This window comes from Mya arenaria, chromosome 17 (assembly GCF_026914265.1).
Source record: "Mya arenaria isolate MELC-2E11 chromosome 17, ASM2691426v1".
Lineage (NCBI taxonomy): Eukaryota > Metazoa > Mollusca > Bivalvia > Myida > Myidae > Mya > Mya arenaria.
The window spans coordinates 24,953,745-24,977,886 of NC_069138.1; the positions used below are offsets into that span (position 1 = coordinate 24,953,745).

The following is a 24,142-nucleotide window of genomic DNA, read 5'->3' on the forward strand; positions in this document are numbered from 1 at the left end:
ATATATCAGGCAAAGTACAACAGAAATCTTCAAACTGATGATCTTTTTTTGTAAATTTATAGATTTAACATAAAGCAGATTAATTAACATTGCTAGACCATGTCTGAGCTTTAAGTTATATCTCAATGTGATTAGTTAAATCATATTTAGAGCCAGAAAAAAATCTGAATCCGACTGGTCAAGAATATATTTAACATTTTGTTACCAACAATACACATTGTTATAATCAACGTTATTACAATGAATGGAAGCATTTAAAAACACACCTTTTACAATATAGAGTATAAATTAAATCTATTTTCAGTCAACTTGTACAACATATGAATTATATTAATGAGGAAATCGACGAGGTCTCCATAAAGCGTGGCATGCTGAGTATTACTCTTAATATTTAATAATTGTTTTATAACCAGTATGTATCATATTGAAATCTCCCTAGCCCCATGTTTCACATGCATATAAAACAAAATGGGTACTACAGTATTATTAAATAGCTTTAGTTGGCAATCAAATGGCAGGCATATGTTTCTAATGTTAAGAGATAGTAATATCCGGTTCACTATCTACTATCCGGTGAACCCCATATAACTCGGAACTAACTACTAGTACCCTTTCTTAAATCGATTAAGGCGCTAAAAAAGTTGGACACGCCAAGAAACGAGTGTTAAAAAACGATACTGGTTGAGAAGCAGTTTCCGACGGAAAGCAGTTTCCGACAAATCGCTTTTTCGCGTACTTTCTTTAGATCTTCATAAAGAAGGTACTGTAATTCAACAATGTGGTAAGTAGGCAATCAAAAGTTGAAATTCTTACCGAGATACGTAAGTAACTTTTATCATTATTTAATGTTTAATGTTTATTTATCATTTTGTACACAAACTTGCACGTGGGGGATCGGCACGCGCCACGTATTGCGCATGCGTGTGAACCTAATTTGCATATCTATGAATAGCTACAAGGTTTTCCTTAATTGACTTATACAAACGATGATCATTGTGTACATATTTGTGAACACTGGTATCATGCTTGTTTCGCACCTACATTCACTTAAATGTATACAACACAAGTTCCCATCAGAAATGAATAAAAAAAATCATTGATATTCAGTCTCTGCCTGATTTCGAGTATGAATTGAATGTCGTAAATTTTAAGGTTTAAATTCTTCGTAAATGCTGAAAAATTAAATAACATTTTTCTTATTACAGTCTTATATCTAGTTTATTAAATAAACAGATAATAAAAACACACAACAGGCACCTTAAATATGCCCCGCATTCAAATTGTCGGAAACTGCTTCTCATCACAAGCTAATCAGAACAATGTAAGTACCCTCTTTGCGCCCCTATTAGATACACTACATGTGACGTCACGCATGTAAGAAATATATCGACAATAGCAGCTTGAGCTGTAGTTATATGAAATGGGAACAATTTTAGTAGATATTTAAACACGTATAAATAATTCAATAAAAACGTTTAAAAACTGTCGGAAACTGCTTCTCAACCAGTAAGGGAAGTTACCATGTTGGAAACTTTGTTTGCGTGCTATTGGACATTTAGTAGAATGTAGCCGCATTTTGTTTTCTTACGAGTCAAAATATTATTTGATTACAACTTCCGGGATTTTGCCACATCAACATCGAACATCAACATGGAATCTTTGTTCAACGTTCCTTTCCAATTTCTGGAGTGTCCAAACCTGAAGTTGAAAAAACCGACATGGGTTCGACAGCCGTCTGCAATGACAATGTTTGCGCTTGTGCTTCTGTCTTACTTTCTTGTTACTGGAGGTAAGTTTGCATTGCCGGCAACTCGCTCCACAGTCCTTTCACTCACACAATTATTTCAATAAGATTATTATTGTTAATAATGCACGTTATAATGTGGGTGTCATCATGAAGATGAAAATCTGGATGAGTAGAATCCAGTAGGTTGAAACTGCAATTATCTGAATTACTCTGATTATCATGCATGTCGGAATGATCAAAGAGAACTGTAGTCTGAACAACTTAATATTGTACTAACTTCTTACCCTGTGCCGGCTCTAAAAGCATGTTATACTATGTGTTAATTAAACCTTCACAGCAGCCCTCAACAACTCCACTCCCCGCTAGAATTTGTGAACTTGAGAGAATTAGAATATCGAGGTTGGGCGAGAAAAAATTCTATCACGCTCTTCCGCCTGGGCGAGTAAAGATTTCTTCAGATTCAAGTATAAATTATTTATACTGGATGAGTACCTAAATCGGAACAGTACCTAAATATGGAACACCCATAATAAAAGCGTTTTCCAGATTGAGATCAGTTTATTTCTGATTTTAATCAATAAAGATGTTGTCTTAGATACAAATTCCAAAGTACACGATTCTCCGGTAAGTGTTTCAAATACTGCTAACATTTTAAGTTTTTCATGTTCAAATGTCAATATATTACATTTGGGCGGAAAGACTTCATGCTTGCCATAATCACAGCATACTGGTACAGCCTTATTCTACTGAAATCATCTAATTTTACTGACAAAAAAACTAGCTGGTAACAACATTAATTATTAATTTACTTAATGAAATCATGGAGCAATAATTTTAAAAGAATACATAAAAATAAATAACGAATTAAAACTGTTCCATATTTAGGTACTCCGAGGACGAAAATGGCAGTCCTTAATTGTATGGCTAATAAAGTTCTTTTCATGCAGATTGGTAGTATCTTAAAAAATGCCATTTATATCAACCAATTGGTCTTGAATCCTAGTATGCTGATGGAAAATTTTGTAGTTGTGGTGCAAGTATTACTAAAAATATTTCAAAAATAGTGCCGAAAGTGTTCCGATTTAGGTACTCACCCAGTATACCAAAATGAATTGATTGCAAAAAAACATTTCAATTAAATTACCGGATGTAAACAGTCTAATTAAAACTCGAAATTTGACCTACATTGCGTACGATTGGCAAGTATATTTTTTTTATTGATTATGCACATGGTCAAACGCAGAGACTGTTTAATCGATTATAATATATATTTTATATACAAATTCCTCAGTTAATAAAAACAAAATATTTATATTTAAATTATTTTGTTATTATTAATTTAACTATTTATAAGGGTGTTTTTAAGAATTTGTTACCCATTATAATCCATAAATGAATCTTGCAGCAGTAAGTTGCTGGGACTAAGGTCAATTAGCTATGAAAATCTACTTGCCCTGCACAGAAATTACTCACACTTTTCTCAAACAAAATCAGGCAACACTGATTATACATTAGCTTGTTTTGAATCCACTCAATTTATTTACTATCAAAGCAATGGTATCAAACAGAAGATGGAAAACATTTGATCTACTCCATTATCATAACAGTCTTATTATTTAAGGCCTGCACAGTTTACAAAATAAGTATTAATCTGTCTGTATGGTAGACAATGACTCAAGGATAATGTACAAAATGACCAACAGAATGATTCTAGATGACCTGAAATGAGAGGGTACGAGATGATTAGGTTCTGTTTGCATGTGTTTTTGTGCAGAATTCATTGTTAAAAATATAAGCTCTCTAAGGTTTCAGGAATGGCTTTTCCATGCTTGAAACATGTATAGCTGTTGCATAATTCATGATATTTTTTGGAATGATAAACATGGTAATACTATGTTTGTTATCAGCAGTAACTTTTTATTCTAAAATATGTGTCACTGGAATCTTGGATCAGAAAATCATCTGCAATTTTCACAACAAACAAGGCCAATGGTGCCTGTCTTGCAGCAAAAACCATTGCAACCAAAGGTGGGACTCATATTTCAACATGGTATCATAGTCTTGAAAATGAGGGTGTTATAATACCTTCATTGTGTACTTTTGGTTAAATTTGTTTTGAAGAAGTACTCTGGTTTAAAGAGGGTTGTACACAGTAACTCAAAAGTTGGCATTCAAAATAGTTTTACATTATTTGTTAGAAGGATTTAGGTAGGTCTGATTGAGTTTTGAGTTCAGAATTTGGTAATGTGAGAAGGAGAGGTGTTGCACTCTCAAGAATTTGACCTCGTTATACTTCAAGTTTTTTATGTCTAAACTGGTAAACAAGATGTTGAAATAACAGCAGACTTTGTCTAGTTACAAAAAAAAGTCGAAATAATCAGCCTAGTTTTACATGTACCTGAACTCTGTTTTTTTCCTGATATGTATAAACTTACAATGTTATGGACATGGTGTTGGAGCAAGTGTCTCTTATTTACAAAAGTGTTTGTCTGCAGCACTGTGTAAGGTGGATGAAAAAACTTTTGTGGCAAAATTAGTTGCACTTAAAATAATTTGCCATACGAAAACATTAAACGTGCAATTATTTGGACATGAATCATTTATATTTTTTGTTTCAACTGATAAATACCAGTAGCATAGATGTCTGTATTTATTCATTTTTTAGGCATCATCTATGACGTGATTGTTGAGCCACCGAGTATAGGATCCACTACAGATGAAAGAGGAAATTCTAGACCAGTAAGTTAACTTATTTATTCTACTTGATTGTAAAAATGCATAAATTATTGTTGCTTAAAAATCCTTGAATCAATCTCAAATATGTACCATTGTAAACATTTTTTTAATAATTTTTCAAATGTGCAGTGATTCATATTCAAATTTGGATAGATAGTATATATTTCATATCTGTGGGTTTTGAGCAAAATTTGTCCTATGCCTGCTTCTGTCAGTGTGAACATATTACTTTAAAACATTGCACGCTGCTGATTGACATGTTTAAGAATAATGAATATTTAGGAAAAAGAATAAGTATAGGACTTGGGATGTGCAGTAAATGAAGACATTGACAATAACATGTAGCTTTTTTAACATTTTTGTCGGTATATTTTTGTTTTGTGCATAATCATTATCTTATTTTTGTGTTTTTTATGACTTCTAATTGTCAGACTAGGATTTTGCCAAAATATGTTCACATGAAATCTTGTAAATATAATGATGAAATAATTATGGTTTATCACCAATGTTTAGATGATAGTGGTCAAGTGGTTATGGTGTTAGTCCCCCCCCCCCCCCCCAAAAAAAAAGAAAAGATTGTGGGTTCGAGCCCCATCAAGGAAACCTTCTATTGGCCTCTGAAGAAGAACCCCATGCTGGATTCTACTTGGGAAACAGACTTCAGGGAGAATCATATCTATGAAACTAATGTGCTATTTCTGTGTTTCAGGTAGCCTTCATGCCATACAGAGTAAATGGCCAGTATATAATGGAGGGGCTGGCATCCAGTTTCCTGTTCACCCTTGGTGGGCTGGGCTTTGTTATACTCGACCAAACAAATGTGCCGATTATGCCGAAACTTAACCGAGTTTTGATGTTCTGTGTGGGATTCGCATCTATACTTCTCTCATTCTTCATGTGTAGAGTCTTTATGAGAATGAAATTGCCGTAAGTATTATGATGTTTGTTCCTTCAAGTATTCAAAAAGAAGGCAAACACCACTTCCACATCGCATTATACTTTCATGTCCGTTTGCTTACTTAAGCATTTCTTTTCCAATCTTTACATAACATGTTTACATTGACCATGTTTGATCCTTATGACCCTTGAATTAAGTGGCACTCCATGCAGACGACACATGCAATTTGCATATTTCCTGTTATGCAAATTTAAGTAATTTTCTAAAACTTACCTCACAATGCTGGCTGTTAAAATGCCATACTATGTTCTTTTAATATGGTTAGAAAATCTGTCACTAACTTTGTGAACATTAATCGAACTCATCATGCAACTTCAAGCCCCAATACATGTAGACACTACTGGTTATATGTTCATAATATTATAAGATTGTAGCTCACAAGCCTGAATATATATAAACATACATCTACTGTTACTCTACATCAAAAGCCAGATATTTTTCTAGACTGGGCTTGATTCAGACTTGCAAGAACAGTCAAAACTCGCTATGTCGACATCGGAAAATACTTCGATATAACTGAAATTCAAAGAGTGTAAAACAGAAACAATTTTTTTTCCACATAACCGGATCGTCGAGATAACAGAGTTTGACATAGCGAGTTTTGACTGTATGTGCTTAAAGCTGCACTCTCACATTAAATTTTCGAATGTAAATATGAAAATCTACGATCTGATATTTTGTCAGCAATCTTACATCATTGGGTTGCAGAATGATATTAACGCAAACATTTACTCTTTCCAAGACAAAAAATAAAAAAAGTTGTAAAAATGGTAAATCTGTGAGTGCAGTTTTTATATGTTTGTACTGTAAACTTACATTTACCCAGCTACTCGCAATAAATATATATTTTTTACTTTAAGTTATGTTTCATTCCATTTCAGTGGCTACCTGCAGGGCTAGGCTAGAAGATCCTGTGTAGTTCTTTAATTTAAATCCAACGATAAGTCTATGCATAAAATGAATAAGTGTACTTTTAACTTACTGTTACTACCAAAGGAATGTATTGTCTTGCTTAAAATCTGACATAGCAATTGGAAATCATTTACACATTAAAACAAATAGTGCCAGGTATAATTTCATCATTTAAGATACAAATAATGTGTGTAAACTTAAAGAATGAAGTAAGAAACAGTTAAAACTGAAACCATATTTGAATGAGGCATTGTTACTAGATTAACTTGATGTGTCAAAGTATGTATGTATCATTGTTAGTGAAATAAAGTATTTTATAATATCAGGGTGTTTCTTTTTTATGCCCCTAAAGGTGGGCATATTCAAATTGAACTGTCCGTCCGTCCATCCATCCATCTCTCCGTGTGTCTGGCTCAACTTCTTCTGTCCTGGCTGTAACCAAGATGATGTGTTGCCTGCAAGACCCGTGTCCCTACCTCTAAGGTCAAGGTCACACAGTATTTGAATGCTATGGAATGCTGCATATAAGGACAGGAGTATAGGTGGTCAGGTCAGGGCTGTAAGCTTCTCTTGAATGGACAGATTTTAAAATAACTTGCCACATGTGTTTGCCATACCAAGACGACGTGTTGCGTGCAAGAACCTTGTCCCTTCCTCTAAGGTCAAGGTCACACTTAGTGTTTGAATACTATGGAATGCTGCATATCAGGACTTAGTGTATAGTTGGTCGCGTCCTGGTTGTAACTTTTTCTTGTACTATGGACAGATTTAGAATAACTTGCCACATGTGTTTCACATACCAAGCGAGTCGCATGCAAGACCAGTGTCCCTACCTCAAAGGTCAAGGTCACACTAGTGTTTGAATACTATGGTTGTGTCCGGGCTGTTAGTTTTCATGTATGGACATATTTTAAAATAACTTGCCACATGTGTTTCACATAGCAAGATGACATGTCGCGTGCAAGACCAGTGTCCCTACCTCTAAGGTCAAGGTCATACTTAGCATTTTTTTACTATGGAATGCTGCATATCGGGACAAAAAGTAGTTGGTCTTGTCCAGGCTGTAACTTTCTCATATATGGTTAAGCTGGCGTAAGACCAACAGCACTGACATATTACAGTGACCACGTTTGGGTCTCTTGTGGTGTTTCAAAACATTAATGAGAGGTAATTAGTTTTTATATTCCACTTGTTCATAAACATTCCTTGCTTTATCCACACATTTCATTGCAGTTATCTTTTAAAGCGGTTAGAACTCATAATTCTTGAATAAATTATGATACAATAATGGTAAAAGTGAATACTTCAGGGATAAACCCTGATTGCGAACGATTGAAGTGAACCCATTGATTGACACATTGAAAAGGCACATCGATTTTGATTTTTGCAAATATTGATATGGAAATAACACTACAGTGATTTTCCTGTCTGAAGCGAGATGTATTTTGCTTCTTGCAATAACCAGATGTGATGTCACAAACCATGTGTTATGTCCACACTGGAAATGATAGGTCACTGTGCAAGATGGAGTAAATTTCAAATCGAGTCAGTTTCTCTTGAATGAGATGGTTCCATGTAATGTTCGTTATGTGACACTACATAATGTTTGATATATAATATACCAGGATTCTTTTTTAAATATAAACCTAGAATGGAAAAAAATGGTATGAAAAAAATATAATTTAATAATAAGAGAATGAGAAACACAAATTTTAACACTGGAAAACTGTTAAGTGAAGGATGTAGTTAATTGCCTTAATCACGTTTACCATATTGAAATCCTGGCATCTATTATCAATAGGCCATTCATGACCAACCTGCTACCAAGTCTGAGGTCCCTGGGCCCAAGTCTTCTCCAGTTACTGATCAAATTTTCAGCAAGGTCACCTCGACACTGACCTCAAAATCAATACAACACTGAGTGGGAATAAAGCATTCATCAGGAACATACCTGAGGTATTTTGAACTGTACAATCAGACACTCTTGTTAGGTGTCGACAAATGAAGGTCTTTCTTGACTAAGGTCACAGTATGTTATATGGGTTGGAAGTGAGGGTGTCCCCTACTTTGTTTTTGAAGAATACAGGTATAAAGGAACCATTTTCAAGTGCTATGTGCGCTTATATTTAGTCAAATGATGTCCAACTTTAACCAACGAAAAGGATATATACTAATTATAATGTATAAACAGTTAACACCCCCTAAGACTTCTATTACAACTTTTGATTTCGAGTTCTAAGCAATTGCTATTTAGATGGAACATAAATCCATTTGTACGCCCAGGCGTACTGGAGTATGCCTAGGTATGCGCCTGTTCACAAGTTATTGATTGGAAACCATGGGGACAGACGGTGGGTACGATTGCTATATGCTGCCCATCATGGGGCATAAAAACAACTCAATGCTGTTTGAAATATTTATTCATTAACCAAAGATGAATGATAAAACTGCAGAGATAAAGAACCAATCCCATGCAAAGCAACAAAACAATAACTTAGTAAATTAAAATATAATATGCCAACAATAAATGTATATATCCAACAAAACAAAAATTAATAATCGGCCTCGGACACAATCTACATGTATTTAAATTTGCCTATCTGATTTCATAATAATGAAAAAAGAATTTATATAATCACGTTATTTAGGTATACGAGTTTAATCAACTAGGGTTTTTCTGCATGAGATCCATTATTGTAACTTCTTTACATCTGGAATGACTAGTTGCATTTTACATATAAAATATAATCTTCACTTTATTCTATATATGAATACATTTTTATCAAATTCAACATCTTAACCCTCTATGTGTTAAGAAAATACTTTGCATATATATGTGTTTTATATCAAGACATATTTTCCGGGAAAAACATGTTGATGCAAAGTGCGTACATCTAATAAAAGACAAGAGTGACACTCACAAAATACGCCCATCAATAATTTGTTGGATTCTAAGACAACTTACTGTGGCAAATTTTGACCAATTCAAGGGCCATAATCCTGAAGAGCCTGGCTGGTTATAGAACTTTGCCAAGAATATATACCAACAAACATTTATAGTAGCAAGTTTGGAGAAATTCGGATAAAAACTGTTCAAGTTTGAGAGTAGACAAAGCTAAAATGGCCAATTCAGGGGGCCATAACTCTGGAGTGCCTAAAGCGATTAGGCTGGTTATCGAACTTGACCTAGATATTTCACCAACAGACACTTTCATGAAGTTTGGTGGAAATAGGATGAGAAATGTTCAAGTTAGAGAGCGGACAAAGCTAAAATGGACAATTTTGACAAATTCAGGGGGCCATAACTCTGGAGTGCCTAAAGCGATTTGGCTGATTATTGAACTTGACCGAGATATTTCACCAACAAACACTTTCATGACGTTTGGTGGAAATTGGATGAGAAATGATCAAGTTAGAGAGTGGACAAAGCTAAAATGGCCAATTTTGACAAATTCAGGGGGCCATAACTCTGGAGTGCCTACAGCGATTTGGCTTGTTATCGAACTTGACGTAGATATTTCACCAACAAACACTTTCATGAAGTTTGGTGGAAATTGGATGAGAAATGTTCAAGTTAGAGAGCAGACAACATTGTGGAGACGCCCGCCCGCCCGCCCGCCATGGGTGTTCCCATAATACGGCCATCGTAAGATGGGCGTATAAAAAAATGCTCATAGTCGTCTAAATAACTACTGAGTTGAATCTACCTAATAACTAGTTAAAGATGCACTTTTACTCCCAAATAAGATTTACCACAATTAATTGATTTTTCAGTTATTAAATACATAGTTACAATCTTGTTATCAGTAATCACTATTTTCCATAAATGCAATATTTAGTAAGTAGTTAAAAGGTTTTATCACTCAAAATTTATATTTGTTATACATGTGTATGTATTGATTTTAAATATGAGAGTAACTTCAAAAATAAGACACTTTTTACACAAGTGAAGATCAGTACAGATGGTTTCAAACTATTATAGTAGATCATCAACAGAAGATCATCAACAGTAGATCATCAACAGTAGATCATCAACAGTAGATCATCAACAGTATATGTAATGCATGAGGTTAATTCATTTAAACCATATCCGTTTACAGATTTATGTAATCTGTAAAAAGTGTGTTTCAATTATTTGAAATTAAAGCTTGTTCACAGATTTAAAAATTACAATAAAGGACAAAGTCTTAGAATAAGCATGAGTTAATTAAGAAATGAATTGCGGGGTTGATGTCATTATTTGGGTATGAACGCAATTTGGCTTGTCAAAGTGTGTGGAGTCTAAAGGACTCCACACACACGTAGACCAGCCCAATTGTGTTCATATCACTGATAATTCAATTAATTCCTTATATTTACACCAATTGTTCATAATTTCATTCAAGAATACTTCATTTCATTTAAGAAAACTTCAGTGATCCTGTCTTACTCATTCTGTAAATAGAACAACCTGACTGTAACATTTTCAAATGACGTCACAATAACGTGGGAAAAGATCAACCTCTTGAAATCACTTTTAAACGTTAAATTGAAACACTTGTCAACAATACATTTAAAATATAATTAATTAAAACTTTCTAAAATGTTGATTTATATTTTAAGGGACCTGCTGACACAAAATGAACAATAACAAAATAAATAGCTTTTATGTATATTGTTATATGATGAATCGCGATCAGAATATATCTGAAGGTGTTGCGTTATCGATTGATAAACGCAATTGCTGAAACGCAGTTCATTTAAGGAATTGATGTTAAGGTGTAAATATCGCATATTTATTTATATACACACACATTATATATATATAAATAAAAATTGGCATTTAAAATGCGCAAATTCATGTAGATAGTGTCTAATGTCCTTTGAAAGGGTAGCCTATGTACAACAGTTTAGTGACCATTTGTCAATACAATCATTTCATTTATCCAAAAATTTAGCATTATAAATTGCCAATGGTTTGATGAAATGACACATAGGTTTCCAAATTCAGCAAACTGATAATGGCTTGTTAAGATGACACACTAGGTTTCCAATTTCAGCATAATTGCCAATGGCTAAAGTTACAAAACGTTAAGTTTGAATATAGTTTTCACTCAGAGCTTGTTATAAAGACATTATGTCTATTAAGAAACAAATTAAGAAAATCATAGTAAAATTTAATTAATTATCTCCCATAGAAATATATCATTAAGGTGTTATTAAAAAAATTAATCCATGCAAAAATAATATAAATAAGTTAAAAATCATAATGATGGATGGCTTACCTTAAGCTCAAACAATCACGTACACTACACCTACACTACAATTCATCTCATTTAATTTTTACTTACCTATTCAGTTCATTCAAAACCCTTATGTTTGTACAGTACAAATAAATACATGGAACAAAATGGAAATATTTACCAGTGAGAGACTAAGATTGAATATGAAATACCTCGGTTCTACATGTAATTGGAAAAATGCCCTGATGTGTAAATGTGATGGCAGTTAATACAATAAAGTTTGTCTATTGCATAGGAATAGCACCAAAAAGTCAAAACCAAATCAGACCAACTATTAATAGTTCAGAAGAACTACACACTGGCCAAGAAAGGTCTGCAATACAATTATTATCAATCCCAAACATGTTTGTTAATGTAAATGACATAATCTATGTAATGTTCATAATGACCATACTTCGTTGATATCTTATATGAATTCAAAACTTAAAAGCCAATGATAAAGAGTGTTCATGGTAACAGTACAATTTCCATTCCAACCAACCATACTCCATGCATGCCAAGTAACTATGGTAACAAAGGTCAACAATTTAATCCCTGTATATTCTGTTTCTATCATGGTAATATTAAAGTTCTTTGACAACCAAGCCTATCCCTGTATGTCCTTTCTTTCATGGCACTTATTCAATATATGTATTGCAGTATTCTGTTTCCATGGCAACTGGTCTATTCCCTGCGGTTCCACTCTGGATCCTCCATCTGCTGTATTGCACTGAGTTCATCTGGAGGAAACAAAATACATGTGTAGTACCTTTGATGAAAGAACTGATTTCAATCATATACAGTTGTCACAATTATCAACATTATACAGTAAAACCTGGTTGGCTCAAACTTGCTTGGCTCAGTTCCTCGTTGGATCAAACTGGATGTAAAGGACCGATTTTTTTCTACTGAATGTAAGCATTCCTGCTTGGCTTGAATTTCTCGAGGCTTGAGATAATTTCGCTGGTCCCTGGGATTCCGAGCCGACACTGGGTTTAACTATACTAGCATATTTGCTGAGTCATATTCAGTGACATGTAATACTGAACTAAATCCAAGGAATATAATTTGGGTATTTTTATTTGGCTGACTACCAAAAAACCTAGTTAAGAATGCGGATACCCAATGGGTCATCAAATCCTGTACCTCTGATGTAAATGGTGCGATTTTCACCTCTCTTCTCCTCTGTGTCTGCCTGTAGGCCATGGTTGGATGTAAGTTTCCCTCGCTGGCCCTTAAACCCTCCGTTTACATCACAATACTCGATAAACCTGAAACACAGGTAACGAGATATTTAGAGTGGTTGTGCCATAATTTCATGTCGGTTTCCCTTGCTGACCCTTAAACCATTCGTTAACATCACGTGTCTCAAGATCTAATCAGCATACATCTTGGTCACATTTTTTTGGGGTCTAAATGACGGTATATTAAGTTTATGTTGATTTATTTTACAAAGATTGTGAAACAAGCTACTGCAAAATATAAGTCATTCTCGTTGGAACGATGTTGTGCTAGAATGTTGTCTTGTGTTGTGGGGGAAACCGGAGTACCCCGAGGAAACCCACTTGTCCATCTTGGTGACCACAAACCAAAATCACATGCGCCCAGGCCGGGAATCGAACCCAGGTTGCGAAAAGGGAGTGCACTAACCACTGCACTCATAGGACAACCTACAACCTACAGTATGTTAAACAGGTAGTAATAAAATAATTGACCACTTCAATGTTAATGTCATGGTCATATCATGTCTATATCTTAAAAAAAACGGAGGAGCTAAAAATCACCTACCTTTTCCAGATTTTGTCCTGCTCCAATGTGACTGGGTTGCCAATAACAATAAGCAGCGCTCTAGCCCGAGTCACTGCCACATTGAACCGCTAAAATACAATATATATATCATATTGATTTTTTTGCCTTCTATTTAAAATATAGATTTTTATCAAATTTTCAGTAATCTAAGAGCTTTCTGTCGGTCATTACACAACAGTGCAAACATTAGCATCTGATGAAAATAAGTTGCTTTATATGAATGTTGCGTAAAAGCAATGAGGGTAATTCAGAATACAAGAGTTGATTTCAAATACTTTTCTAGCAACAAGAGGCACATCAGTGCCTGTGCTCCACTGGCCAAAAGGTTCAAGCAAAGACCACCTAACGAACATTTTCGTCAAGTTTCATAGAAATACAATCATCAATTTTTGAGGAGAAGTTATTTAAAAAAATTTTTTACTTTAATAGCTCTGGCTGCCATGTTGTGCAGTGGACCGAAATGATTTAGGCAATTTGAGTAAAGGAGCACCAAACAAACATTTCTGTCAAGTTTTATCGAAAAAAGGTCATCGGTTTCGACGACAAGTCGTATAAAGTTTTTTTTTATTTTTTAGCTCTGGCAGCCATGGTGTGCAGTGGACTGGAACCATTTAACAAATTTTGGTTAATGACCACCCAAGGAACATTTCTGTCAAGTTTCATCAAAATCTGATCATCGGTTTCTGAGGAGAAGTGGTGTAAAGGTTTTTCCTATTTTTAGCTTTTCCTTTAAACTATAAATATCGACCCAAAATAATGCTTAAAAGTTAAACAATTAATAAACATTTAATCTGAATAGATTATGAAGCAAATATCTAGCCTGAACAAGAACTGACGAGATAGAATCGACTTGGTGTTTCACTTACACTTTTCGGCCATTTAAGTTACTAAAAATAGCTGTTTCATAAACTTTCAGAATGTCACTTAAACGAAAATTAATGTTCAGTCTATATATACTTTCCTATGTATAAATGTAAGGTTTTTAAATTGATCTTTTTGTGAGAACTTTATGCTTATATGTTTACTCATAAATTATTATTGTTTAAAAATTATTTAAAGATGCTATACGTGAAAAATTAAGACATTATTTTTTTTTCTATTAAAGGGAGGTAATTCAGTAGTAAAATGTAATCAAAGCTATTAAAGCATGGCATTTCTTTTCTAACCATGTTGATATTATTACAGTCTATTCAAGCAAGATGCCTTTTGTTTTTACATAGTACTATAGGTTCTGAAAAACAAGGAGCACTATTCCCAACAGAAGGATGTCACTCCCTATCACTGCATGAGCATCATAATAAAGAAATGTTTACTCAAACTGCAAGCTGCTCAATTGAAATAGGTATTTACCTCAAGCATACAGTTTTATAATGTGGCAAAATAGTCGGACTACTAGATTGTCATTCGGACTAGTAAAATATGCCATTATGCTAGTCCAACTGGCTAGTAGGTTAAAATGTTTTTCGTGAAGACTGCGGACGAGAAGTCCTTAAAGGTTTTTCTATTTTTAACTCTCGCAGCCATGTTGTGCAGCGGACCGGAACCATTTGGGCAATTTTGGTTAAAGGGCATCCCGATGAACATTTATGTAAAGTTTCATCAAAATCTGATAATCGGTTTCTGAGAAGATGTAGTTTAACGTTTTTTTCTATTCTTAGCTCTGGTGCCCATGTTGTGCAGCAGACCAGAACTGTTTGGGCTATTTTGGTTAAGGACTACCCAAGTAACATTTCTGTCAAGTTTCATTGCAATACGATCATCGGTTTCTGAGGGGAAGTCGTTTAAAGGTTTTTCTATTTTTACCTCTGGGGGCCATCTTGTGCAGTGGACCGAAACCATTGAAGCAAATTTGATAAAGGACCATCCAAGGAACATTTCTGTTAAGTTTCATCAAAATCTGATCATCGGTTTCTGAGAAGATGTTCTTTAAAGGTTTTTCTATTTTTTTGCCCTGGCAGCCATGTTGTGCAGCGGACCGGAACCATTTGAGCAATTTTGGTTAAGGACCACCCAAGGAACAAGTCTGTCAAGTTTCATCAAAATCTGCCTATCCGTTTCAGAGGAGATGTCGTTTAAAGATTTTGCTATTTTTAGCTGTGGCGGCCATATTGTGCAATGGACCAGAACCATTTGAGCAATTTTAATAAAGGACCACCCAAGGAACATTACTGTCAAGTTTCATCAAAATCTGCCGAACCGTTTCAGAGGAGATGTCGTTTAAAGATTTTGCTATTTTTAGCTCTGGCAGCCATATTGTGCAATGGACCGGAACCATTTGAGCAATTTTGGTAAAGGACCACCAAAGGAACATTCCTGTGAAGTTTTGTCAAAATCCGCTTCTCAGTTTCAGAGGAGATGTCGTTTAAAGTAAAAGTTTACGCACGCACGCACGCACGCACGCACGCACGCACTCACGACGGACAATCTGTGACGACATAAGCTCCATGGCCTTCGGCCAGTGGAGCTAAAAAAACAACACTTTTTACTTAAATAATGCTGAACACTTAAATCTTGGCGTAAGAGTGGTCAAGTGTTATAGGTGTCCATCTCTCAGCCAAGAGGTTGTGGTTTCAATCAAGTTTAAGTTCTCTTCGACCCTCAAAAATAGACACCAGTACTGGTTTCTATGCAGGAAATGGACTCGAGCATAACTACATAAGCTGGAAAACAGCTCTAGTAAAATCAAGCAAAAATTAGTATAAACTAACCTTGGGGTTGCGGAGGAATCCCAGTCTGTACTCAAGGTCCTGGTCAGTGTATGCTGAGTCCTTACAGCTGCGAACAGTGGAGATGATGATGACCTTGAACTCCTGACCTTGAAACTCCTCCACTGACCCCACCATTATGTCGCCACGGTTACTACTGTGTCCTTTGAGCTTGATCATCTCCCGTATCTTAGCAACCTGTATCAAAGACATCAACATTTATTATGACCTTGAAATTTCCCTTTTTGTGATAATGTCTCATGTGTTCAAACATCTATGATATCCACTTAATATGAACAAACGTTTTGTTGTTTACAATGGTTATGTGAAAACAATGAAGCGTGTTACCTGTTTTCTGTATGGTGAGATAATGCCGATATCGGAGGGTTCCTGTTTATTGTTATGTATAAATAATGATGCTGGTTACCTGTTTCCTGTATGGTGAGTTAATGCCGATATCAGAGGGTTCCTTTTTATCGTTATGTATAAATAATGATGCTGGTTACCTGTTTCCTGTATGGGGAAATAATGCCAATATCAGAGGGCTTCAGTTTGTGGTTATGTGTAAATGATGATGAGGGTTACCCGTTTCCTGTATGGTGAGATAATGCCGATATCAGAGGGCTTCAGTTTGTGGTTATGTGTAAATAATGATGCAGGTTACCTGTTTTCTGTATGGTGATATAATGCCAATATCAGAGGGCTTCAGTTTGTGGTAATGTGTAAATGATGATGAGGGTTACCTGTTTCCTGTATGGTGAGATGATGCTGATATCATAGGGATTCAGTTTGTGGTTATGTGTAAATAATAATGCAGGCTACCTGTTTTCTGTATGGTGCGATAATGCCGATATCAGAGGGCTTCAGTTTGTGGTTATGTGTAAATAATAATGCAGGTTACCTGTTTTCTGTATGGTGAGATAATGCCGATATCAGAGGGCTTCAGTTTGTGGTTATGTGTAAATAATGATGAGGGTTACCTGTTTTCTGTATGGTGAGATGATGCCGATATCTGAGGGCTTCAGTTTGTGGTTATGTGTAAATAATAATGCAGGTTACCTGTTTTCTGTATGGTGATATAATGCCAATATCAGAGGGCTTCAGTTTGTGGTTATGTGTAAATGATGATGAGGGTTACCCGTTTCCTGTATGGTGAGATAATGCCGATATCAGAGGGCTTCAGTTTGTGGTTATGTGTAAATAATGATGCAGGTTACCTGTTTTCTGTATGGTGATATAATGCCAATATCAGAGGGCTTCAGTTTGTGGTAATGTGTAAATGATGATGAGGGTTACCTGTTTCCTGTATGGTGAGATGATGCTGATATCATAGGGATTCAGTTTGTGGTTATGTGTAAATAATAATGCAGGCTACCTGTTTTCTGTATGGTGCGATAATGCCGATATCAGAGGGCTTCAGTTTGTGGTTATGTGTAAATAATGATGCAGGTTACCTGTTTTCTGTATGGTGAGATAATGCCGATATCAGAGGGCTTCAGTTTGTGGTTATGTGTAAATAATGATGCAGGTTACCTGTTTCCTGTATGGTGATATAATGCCAATATCAGAGGGCTTCAGTTTGTGGTTATGTGTAAATAATGATGCAGGATACCTGTTTCCTGTATGGTGAGATAATGCCGATATCAGAGGGCTTCAGTTTGTGGTTATGTGTAAATAATGATGCAGGTTACCTGTTTCCTGTATGGTGCAATAATGCTGATATCAGAGGGCTTCAGTTTGTGGTTATGTGTAAATAATGATGCAGGATACCTGTTTCCTGTATGGTGAGATAATGCCGATATCAGAGGGCTTCAGTTTGTGGTTATGTGTAAATAATGATGCAGGTTACCTGTTTCCTGTATGGTGCAATAATGCTGATATCAGAGGGCTTCAGTTTGTGGTTATGTGTAAATAATAATGCAGGATACCTGTTTCCTGTATGGTGAGATAATGCCAATATCAGAGGGCTACAGTTTGTGGTTATGTGTAAATAATAATGCAGGCTACCTGTTTTCTGTATGGTGCGATAATGCCGATATCAGAGGGCTTCAGTTTGTGGTTATGTGTAAATAATGATGCAGGTTACCTGTTTCCTGTATGGTGAGATAATGCCGATATCAGAGGGCTTCAGTTTGTGGTTATGTGTAAATAATGATGCAGGTTACCTGTTTCCTGTATGGTGATATAATGCCAATATCAGAGGGCTTCAGTTTGTGGTAATGTGTAAATAATGATGCAGGATACCTGTTTCCTGTATGGTGAGATGATGCTGATATCAGAGGGCTTCAGTTTGTGGTTATGTGTAAATAATAATGCAGGTTACCTGTTTTCTGTATGGTGCGATAATGCCGATATCAGAGGGCTTCAGTTTGTGGTTATGTGTAAATAATGATGCAGGTTACCTGTTTTCTGTATGGTGAGATAATGCCGATATCAGAGGGCTTCAGTTTGTGGTTATGTGTAAATAATGATGCAGGTTACCTGTTTCCTGTATGGTGATATAATGCCAATATCAGAGGGCTTCAGTTTGTGGTTATGTGTAAATAATAATGCAGGTTACCTGTTTCCTGTATGGTGATATAATGCCAATATCAGAGGGCTTCAGTTTGTGGTTATGTGTAAATAATGATGCAGGTTACCTGTTTCCTGTATGGTGATATAATGCCAATATCAGAGGGCTTCAGTTTGTGGTTATGTGAAAATAATGATGCAGGATACCTGTTTCCTGTATGGTGAGATAATGCCGATATCAGAGGGCTTCAGTTTGTGGTTATGTGTAAATAATGATGCAGGTTACCTGTTTCCTGTATGGTGCAATAATGCTGATATCAGAGGGCTTCAGTTTGTGGTTATGTGAAAATAATGATGCAGGATACCTGTTTCCTGTATGGTGAGATAATGCCGATATCAGAGGGCTTCAGTTTGTGGTTATGTGTAAATAATGATGCAGGTTACCTGTTTCCTGTATGGTGCAATAATGCTGATATCAGAGGGCTTCAGTTTGTGGTTATGTGTAAATAATAATGCAGGTTACCTGTTTCCTGTATGGTGAGATAATGCCAATATCAGAGGGCTTCAGTTTGATGCCACCTTTCTGATCTCGAAGCAGTTCCTGAAGATACTTGTCCACCTGGGAGACCTCATCCCTGAAAACACCGCAATTACATTGATCGAGTTTTGCACAAGCCAGCAAGACAGGTAAAAAAAATTGGTTTTGTTATATATTTAATTTTTCAAATTCTATACCTTGTTCCAGTTGAATATAACCATCAAGATTTTTTCTAATGGTCAGATAATACTTGGAGCAGATGTATTGGGTAAGTCTTCTTTTCTTTACTGTAAAAAGTAGGGATGGAAGCGAATATCCGAGTATCCGGATATCACGCAAGTATTCGGATACCAAAATGGGTATTCGAAAATTCGTTAAGAATTAAAATTTCAATAAAATAGCTTAGCAGAGACATAGCAATTGTTTTAAAACTTTTCTGATGAAATATTTCAGGTGATCAACATTGTCTGTCGCGAAGCGGGTATGTGTCACAAATCGTCTGCTATTTGGGTGTTTGCACAAGGCGTGATATTGTGTTCTTGTGCAGCACCATGTGAAGTTTTATGACCTTGTTTACAATGACAAGTGTTTTTTTTATTATCTCAGATGTGCTTAATTGACACTAGTTGATATTAAACGGATTGATCATTAATCCGTAGGAATTGATCGTCCAATCACAAGATAAGACTCGTGCAATCAAAGCTATTAATGACCAATCGTATTTTTGTTATATGCATGAAGAAATTATTGCTATCTGAACAATAAACACAAAAACAAATTTGTTTATCTTTTCACTTTTCAATCAAATTTCCATCATTTTGCATCTTGTAATTGTGTTTTGAATTATTCATCGTTATTCCTGTATCACGACTATCAAATTATCAAATATATAAATGATTTAGTATTTATTCACGTTTTATTTTGTGTAGTGTATTTTATTTTTCATACAATATGTAAACATGTTTAGTTTATTTATAAATAAAAAAGTACACGCATGTAAATAAAGAAAAATCAGATCGTCTTTTTGTCTTCTTATCTTTTCTGCAATTATATCCTTCGTTATAAAACACCGCAGAAATTGTAGGTATTGCATTAAATCAAACAATGTAATGAAATAAAATTACAATCAACTATCAATAATCAAAGCGTCACATGAAACCTGCTGATAAATAACAAACTCGAAAGCACGTGGCAGTAACCAAGCAACCGAGGTGGCCGAAGTGACAATTAAATTCGCGAGGTGTTTATGTGGTATACATCATGAGTTTTATGACGTAAAATGAGTTGTTTAGCTTTGATTATAACATTATAAATTATTAAGACTGAGAAAGAAAGAATGAAAACATGAAATTGCCATATGACGAATTATAAATTAAGTGGACAATTATGTCAAATAACAGAAGGTGGCTGACATATAATAGGAAATTTACTTATTATGAAAACAATTTCATACAAGTATCCGGATAGTATTCGAATACTTGATACTAATATCGGGATACCGATTTGTTATCCGGTTTCCATCCCTAGTAAAAAGCATGTGATGAAAAGAATCAAGACACTCGGTGTCATATAATTAACAGTTTCAACAATTGTCAAGGAAATATTTCCTGAACTGGTTGGATAAAATTGTTTATTTTATACCCAATTTATATGTCAAATTCTCATTTTCAAAATGTGACCGTACAATATATTACTGTATTGGGACACATACATGTACAAAAATATCCTCTTTTTTCCAGCATTGAACAAATGACAAAACCCATGTTAAACCTATGATAAAACCTGAAAAGTGTGAAAAGGTTCCGAATCTTAATCTGAATCAACAGACGCTCTAAAGTTAGAGTAACATAAAGCCTCTGTAATAACTATGATCAATTGACAAAACGTCCAAATGGTGTCATTAAATCATTAAAATATTTGGAATAAGAAAAGTTATTTAACTCTGTCGTGCACAATACAGGATATATTAAGACTGTTACATAGCTGGAAAAAACGATTTGTCCAATATGGTTTTCCCAGCTGTGTTCTGGTTTAAATATATCTCCGTATTGTACAGAACAATGCTTAACCTATATTTATTACACATTTGACCTACTTCATCACTTTTTAAAGCTACAGCAATGAAATTTGGACCATGAGTTCAGATATGCCTCTCACCTGTTAAACCATGAAGGGCTGTCTTTCTCTCTCTCATCTGTGCCAAACACAGAGTGAAAGATAAGCGGGAATTTTTTGTTTGGCAGGAAATCTTTGTTCAACATTGAATTGAGAATCATCTCATCTCCTGCAGCAGTCAGCTCGCCATCGTAGAAGAGAGCTCGTGGCACGTAGATTATGTCATCATGGGAACGGTAGTTACGCACCAGCTTTGTGATGTACCGATTATCGTACACTCCGTCTTCCCCACGGCTGTATTCTCCAATATCTCGCATCATTCGCTCCATGAATGACACATCTATAATGTGAGATTCAAAACTTAAAACTTCCCATCATGATAATGCTATTTTATAACAACATTAGCATTCCCCAAATGACATCTCTCAAATTAAAACAACACCAATTTAGCTACTCATACATAGCATGGGTATAGATCTGCCTCATCTAAGCTTTTTAGACTCTTCTATTCTAAAAGGTTCCTGTCTAGTCGTAAGACTGATACTCTTTGAAATTCAAAACATACAAGGCCAGATTCAGGCACCCATTGTTATTTTAAAGTGGCACTCTTATTCAAAATCAATACATACACATGTATAACAAACATCAATTTTGACTGATAAACCTTTAACTACTCACTAAATAATGCATTGATGGAAAATATTTATAACTGATATCAAGTTTGTAACCCTGTATTTAATAACAGAAAACTCAAAAATATTTAATGATTGGTGAATGCTAAAAGATTTACTTTAGTCTCATAAGGTATATACACCATGTATTATTCAAATTTCTTTCAAATTAAATTTGGTATCCTTCATAAGAACCATTGCTTTCGATATTCATTCTTCCTTTTATATTAAAACAATAGTATTAGTTGTGGTAAATCTTTTTTGGGAGTAATAGTGCATCTTTAATATTCAGCAACTTTTTAATCATAAACCATTACTGTAAAGAATGATGTGTAATCTAGGCAAGTAATGCAAAAACTATAGCTATCACTGAATTTAATATAAAATGTAAAATATTTAAAAATCCAACCCAAAATTAACAATTCTGTGGAGGGGGGTATTTTCCTTTTTGGATTGAAAAATGCAAATGAAACTCCTGTTTTACCAAAAATAATTCAACACATTGAAACTAGTTTGGGCAGCCATTTTGCATTGTCTCATGTGAGGGTTGGGTTTTATAACTCATGATGTCATAACTATAAATAGCAACCAGTCAGCAAATAAAAAGTTCTGATAATCATGTCTATAACCTGGTAAGCCAACCTACCTAGCCCAGCATGGATAGCAATGGGCGACCTGAGAATTGGTCCCAACTGTTTGGGGTCGCCCGCGATGACCAACTGACCACATTCAGCCCTGTTGCTTGGATCCAGGAGCCCAGAAATGGGTACCACACACTCGGGCTCTTGTGCATGGGCTCCCTCGTCTATGAAGATGTGCGTGTAGTGGTTCTTGGGGAATGAGGCTGTCACTAACCTGAAGAAAAGAAATGTTTTTGTTCAGTCATTGCAATAATTATTTTGTGTTTTCCTGTAAATTTTCCTGTAAATCTAGCATTGGTACAACCAATAATGAAGTTATTATATATATATATATATATATGTTTATTGTAAGCTTAATTTGGCAGAAAACATTCATAACTTTATTTTGAAAAACTTTATTTAACCTGATTGCATACATCAATCATACATTCATATTTATAAACAAGCTTATACCATGTGCCTGTGTTAAAATGGTGAATAAAACCCCTGAAGATTGTGTATTTATTTTTTTAATAGAACCTGACACAGGTTTATTTATTTACTCAGAGAATAAAACATGCACAAAATGAAATACGACACAATGACTTGAAATTATCTTAATAATTTTTTCTATATATATAAATATATATAGAAAAAGGGCTTCTTAAAACTGACAATTTGCCGGTATGGACCAATTTTGTCTTTACCTTTTACAGTAACAGAAAATTAGAAAAAAAATGGTCCGAAAAGTGTTCTTTTTTTTCGATTTCGGTCCAAAGCAGCTAAGTCAGTAAGAAAATAGACATTGCAATGCACAAACAGTGATTGTCATACCACATCCCCAAATACCAGGGGATATCCTTGAGGGCGATAGTGTCTATGTTGATTGACATTGTTGTCTTTATTACAACAAAGAAATATTAAAATCACCATCCTTTTCTCATGTAAACAATTTTCACACTTTTGCTACGAAGACCCATGATAATTTTATAAATACTGCAATTGTTAATCCGCGAAGGCATAAAATTCCGAATTAATAAACCTATTTATATATTTACTCTTTACAATTTATTATTTAATGAACTTTTAATTAATATACTCAGTAAGGTTAATATAACAGTCAACCTGCTAGCTGTCATCAGAGTGACCACCAGAACTCGGTAGCCTTTGACCTCAGCTTTGGTTGGGTAGAAGAAATCTTTATCAACTGGATCATAGTTGAACTGTTTGGACTCCTGAAACGTTCAACAAGTCTTGTACGCTAACACAAACTATTAACTTGATTCAAGAAATTATGTAAAATTTTAACTCTCATGCAACAGTTACTAAATAGTTTGTTTGAATCAACCTGATCATCTCCTAAAAATACCAGTGACCCCAATTTTTCAAATATGTCATTTTTTCAAATATGTCATTTTTTAATTGTGGCCTTAATTTATTATAACTGCAAATCAAGCAAATAACATGCACAATTCTAGTCTAAATAGTACTAGAAAAAACTAAGCATTTCATCACAGGGTCAAACAAAACACTTCTTGAGTCTTTGGGAATTACTTAAG

General features: G+C 34.8%; 2 protein-coding genes across 4 annotated transcripts in view; one reads left to right on the forward strand and one right to left on the reverse strand.

Annotated features, from left to right (window-relative positions):
* The first annotated feature begins 1,597 nt into the window (after positions 1-1,597).
* On the forward strand, positions 1,598-6,675 carry LOC128223036 (oligosaccharyltransferase complex subunit ostc-like). Its single transcript, XM_052932277.1, has 4 exons — positions 1,598-1,789; positions 4,413-4,486; positions 5,193-5,410; positions 6,323-6,675. Exons 1-4 carry the CDS (start codon positions 1,651-1,653, stop codon positions 6,339-6,341), a joined length of 450 nt encoding a protein of 149 aa, XP_052788237.1. The 5' UTR covers positions 1,598-1,650; the 3' UTR covers positions 6,342-6,675.
* Positions 6,676-8,757: 2,082 nt separating this feature from the next.
* The window catches only part of LOC128224106 (putative helicase MOV-10), a 31,916-nt gene continuing 16,531 nt past the window's right edge, over positions 8,758-24,142 (reverse strand). For all 3 annotated transcript variants that reach the window (XM_052933782.1, XM_052933783.1, XM_052933781.1), the window contains exons 13-20: positions 23,709-23,818; positions 22,610-22,818; positions 21,335-21,632; positions 19,163-19,274; positions 16,132-16,326; positions 13,403-13,491; positions 12,761-12,885; positions 8,758-12,354 (exon numbers count right to left, since the gene is read on the reverse strand). In XM_052933782.1, coding sequence (XP_052789742.1) covers positions 12,299-12,354; positions 12,761-12,885; positions 13,403-13,491; positions 16,132-16,326; positions 19,163-19,274; positions 21,335-21,632; positions 22,610-22,818; positions 23,709-23,818 — 1,194 coding nt within the window. In that variant the 3' untranslated portion in view covers positions 8,758-12,298. The remainder of the gene's footprint in view (positions 12,355-12,760; positions 12,886-13,402; positions 13,492-16,131; positions 16,327-19,162; positions 19,275-21,334; positions 21,633-22,609; positions 22,819-23,708; positions 23,819-24,142) is intronic.

What these genes read in the sequence shown, in the direction of transcription:
- LOC128223036 (XM_052932277.1), top strand. Translation starts at nt 1,651, where the DNA reads ATGGAATCTTTGTTCAACGTTCCTTTCCAATTTCTGGAGTGTCCAAAC. An exon ending in TTACTTTCTTGTTACTGGAG is followed by an intron (nt 1,790 to 4,412) that starts GTAAGTTTGCAT and finishes TTCATTTTTTAG; the next exon opens with GCATCATCTATGACGTGATT. An exon ending in AAAGAGGAAATTCTAGACCA is followed by an intron (nt 4,487 to 5,192) that starts GTAAGTTAACTT and finishes TCTGTGTTTCAG; the next exon opens with GTAGCCTTCATGCCATACAG.